The sequence below is a fragment of the Myotis brandtii genome, unplaced genomic scaffold (genome assembly GCF_000412655.1).
Source record: "Myotis brandtii unplaced genomic scaffold, ASM41265v1 scaffold305, whole genome shotgun sequence".
Lineage (NCBI taxonomy): Eukaryota > Metazoa > Chordata > Mammalia > Chiroptera > Vespertilionidae > Myotis > Myotis brandtii.
Window position 1 is genome coordinate 1,207,618 of NW_005361652.1, and position 4,351 is coordinate 1,211,968.

Below are 4,351 nucleotides of genomic sequence, written 5' to 3' on the forward strand. Positions count from 1 at the left end.
AATCCACATTTAAGTATGTGATGTATCATATAAGCAACTTTTGAATGAGCTACAAATGATGTGTGTGTGTGTGGGGGGGGGTAGGGTAGGAGTAATTACAAAAGTAAAATGTAATGATCTAAAAGCACACTACACAAAGAATTGGAAGACTTTTTATGTATTCAGTTGGAGGGAATTTTTCTTTTCTTTACTTTTTATACATTGCCTGATCATCCAAGAAATGATGAGACAAAAATTGAGCAGCTAGCTTCTACTCCTTAATTTGAGATTAGCTTCTAAAAATAGTTCTTTTAATAATCTTCTCTTGAATATGTTCTGACACAAGAATGTGAAAATAAAATATTTTAATCTTTATTTTGAAGTATTACAGCTGTCCCCTCTACTTTCTCCCATTGCCCTCCTCCATCCAGTTCCCGCCCCACCCCAGTCCTTTACTGCACTATTGTTGTGACCATGGGCAATGCATATATTCATATAAGTTTTTGGTTTATCTCTTCCCACCCCCTTTCCATCTGAGATCTTTCAGTCTGTTCTATGCTTTCATATCTATTGTAATATTTTGTTTGTCAGTTTATTTTATTCATTAGATTCCACATATAAGTGAAATCATATGATATTTGTCTTTCTTTGACTGGCTTATTTCGCTTAGCATAATACTCTCCAGGTTCTTCCATGCTATCTCAAAAGATAAGAGATCTTTCTTTTTAATAGCTACATAGTATTCCATTGTGTGTAGGTACCATGACTTTTTTATCCACTCATGTACTGATAGGCACTTAGGCTGTTTCCAGATCTTAGCTACTGTAAATAACGCTGCTATGAACATAGGGGTGCATATATATTCTTTCTGATTGGTGTTTCAGGATTCTGAGGGTATATTCCCGGAAATGGGATCCCTGGGTAAAAGGCAGTTCCATTTTTAATTTTTTAGATAACTCCATACTGCTTTCCATAGTGGCCGCACCAGTTTACATTCCCATCAACAGTACACTAGAAGCATTCCCTTTTCTCTACATCCTCACCAGCACTTACTGTTTGTTGATCAATTAAATGTTCTTCCATTTCAAGTTTAATTTCTAGATTTCATCTTGTGCATACTCACATATCAATAGAAGTCTTTAAAAGATTAACTTAAAAACTAAACACTTTAACCTTTCCCTCAAGTAAAGATAAAAATAAGTCAAAAGAAATTTAAAATGAAAAAGAACAAACATAAATGTATTATGAGTTAAGATGGAAACCTACATGGATATCAACCAGCAACTTCTGATCAATTGTAGAATAAGGAGGTGATGACTGTGACCTTCTCCTAGTCACTGGACTCTCTTCCTTGGAAGATTCTGTGGAATGTCAAAAAGGCATTAGTAACAGTGGTGATCACAGCAATTGCCTTCATTTTTATAGTGTAACTGTTCTATCTCTTAGTATTTTTCAAGTAACTTTTCATTCAGGAAATATCACTTGATAAATTCTCATGGGGCTAGGATTCTTTGTTCTATTTTAAGTGACAGAGACAGGCTCAAGGTTTGTACTGCCTGTAGAACTACATGGCTATTCTTTATTTCCTGTTTATTTAATTTATTGGGGTGACACTGGTTAACAAAATTATACAGATACATGTCTATTCTGTTATCAATATTAAGGCTACACTTGCTAAGCATTTCTATCTGTGTAAGAAGGTGCACAGTAAGACTGGTAGACAGATAGTTCTATTAAGAGAAAGAATATATTAAAAACAGGAAGAGCTATGTGGTATCACTGGCCTCCCAGAATAACCAGTACAAAATGAGCCCAACAGCATATTAGAAAATGATAGATTAGACCAGGGGTCCTCAAACTTTTTAAACAGGGGGCCAGTTCACTGTCCCTCAGACCGTTGGAGGGCCGGACTATAGTTTAAAAAAAAAACTATGAACAAATTCCTATGCACACTGCACATATCTTATTTTGAAGTAAAAAAACAAAACGGGAACAAATACAATATTTGTATTGGCATGTGGCCCGCGGGCCGTATTTTGAGGACCCCTGGATTAGACCAAACTCTCAAGAAGAGAGTTGACTGCAATCATTATCATGCCATTTCCACTAAAGGATATAGCCTTAAGTATTTCTATATAGGTGAGAAGTGAACAACTGAAAAGAGACAAAACTTAGCCCTTTTTATAAAGCTGGGAACTTTTCTATAGTGGTGCTGTGCAGTAGAACTTTCTTTAGCAATAGTAATTTTCTGTATCTGTACTGTCCTATACAGTAGCCACTAGACATACATGGCTATTGAGCATTTGAAATATGCACAGTGTGCCTATGGGGTTGACTTTTTAATATAATTTTCTTTTCATTTAGGTTTTAATTTTAACAGCCACATGTAGTTAGTTGCTATCACAATGCACAGCTCAAACTTGTTGTGTAAATATTTCTATTTAAAATTCAAATTTATCTGGATTAGAAGTCTGGATTTTTGAGATGAAGATTTGTGGTATAGTAATTCACACCTGTGATTTAAATCCAGTGGTAGTATGGGTGAGTGAACTTTGAAAAAGCTTCACTAAGGGGACACTCGGGTCCCTGTTTATTGTTTTTTGTGCACTTGATTTTAAAGATAAATAGTACTATCCCACTTTTATTTTCAGCATTGGTATATATAGCCAAAGTATTGGTACTGCAACTCCAGAAAACATGTATTTGCATACACTGGTAACTTTTGAGAATATTATGCTGAACACACCCTACAATTTGTGTCTCCATCTTCTGACACTGTTGTATATTTGCAGTTTCCTATCTTTCTGCAGGAAACCATTTTCTCTCAAGTCTCTTGGTGTGTTATTAGGCTAAGTAGGAATATTAGGCAAGTGTTTGAGATTTTGAGGCAAATTTATAGTATGTGTTCTCCTTTCCTACATGTTGAAGTATGCTATCCCATGGGAACTTAAAATGTTCTATGTAGCACACACAATAAAATAATAGAATTTTAGAGCTGAAAAGAACTTTAGCTATTATCTACACAGTTGCCACCCATTCCCTTCTCCTGCTAATCACGGTTCAGACTGCTTTGGGGCTTAATGCAAGATTTCCTTATTTCAAAAAAGGTGGTAGGGATAAACACATGCTCACAACTACTTCATCTAATATTTCCATATACTAAAGACAACCTATCAAATTAAGCTTATTGGAGTGGCCTCTCCCAAGTAACTTTCCCATATATTTCACATATATTATAGAAACTAAAGTAGACACACTCCGTCTCCCTAGACACATCCATAGCTACTATTCAACTGAAAGAAGAAACTTTTGAAAAATCAATTTTCTTTTCTAATATGTCACCATCAAACAACCAATTGCCAAATCCAATGGCCTCCTGGTCTTAATCCTATTTGGACTCCCTGACACTTTCAATTAATTTCTTGTTTAAATAATTTCTTGACTTCTGCACTATAAATTGTGAATCATTAGCTGTGTTTTTACAGTTTGTGCTTTGAATCACCTGATGTTGCTGGGCAATTTTGAGGATTTTGCAAACTTCTTTGTCTGGTGTCAATGGGCTTCTGAACTTGTTCCAAAAGAGACCACTGAGGAACACTAATGAAAAGACAGAAAAGTATGTTTTATTTCCTAATATGTACAATGCAATGTTAGGGCCAACAAAAAGTTTTGTTTAAGTATATGGGCATATACCAAACTGGGAAGAAGTAGACCTTATATTTTCCAATTTCCACTTTCCCCCAAACATGCTATTTTATCTTTAACAAAGAAACAATTTCCAAAATATAAAAAAAATGTTCCCATATAGTCATGTGTTTCTTGCACATATCATATTTACTTCTAAAAATTCCTATAAAATTTCTTTAAGCAAGTATTCAGACATTAATAAAGTAATACATTAATAAATATAAATTTATAGTGTACAGTATGTGAGGATTTCAACATGATAAAATGGCTAATATATGCATGTCTTAATGTAAAATATTCCACTATTATCATCCTGATTTAAAATGCTTTAAATCCACGATTTTTAATGTCCACTTCCCATTATAGATAGATAGATAGATGGATGGACACAGATAGAACACTTTAATATTAACTATTCAAATTCAGAGTATTTAGAAAGATTTTTGGAACCAGTGCTGCTAAATTTTATAGTTGCTTTGGAATTTCTGCATAGGAAAGACTATAGTTATTAATTTAAGATTGGGACAGACAAGTTTTTCTATAAACCAAACTTTCAGGAAAGACTGAAGTTTCATTTAAATCAATTTTAGAAATTTAAGCATACTTAAAGTTAATACATTTGTTATCCATAATTTCAAAAATTATTTTGTCACATGGTCAACCAATTCCAGTTAACAGAAATAAC

The 4,351-nt window shown here is 33.9% G+C and overlaps 1 protein-coding gene across 1 annotated transcript in view; it reads right to left on the reverse strand.

Annotated features, from left to right (window-relative positions):
- The window catches only part of NRK (Nik related kinase), a 91,290-nt gene that overhangs the window by 38,681 nt on the left and 48,258 nt on the right, over nt 1-4,351 (reverse strand). Inside the window, exons 14-15 of the mRNA XM_014542595.1 lie at nt 3,482-3,576; nt 1,246-1,340 (exon numbers count right to left, since the gene is read on the reverse strand). Of these exons, the coding sequence (XP_014398081.1) occupies nt 1,246-1,340; nt 3,482-3,576 (190 nt within the window). The remainder of the gene's footprint in view (nt 1-1,245; nt 1,341-3,481; nt 3,577-4,351) is intronic.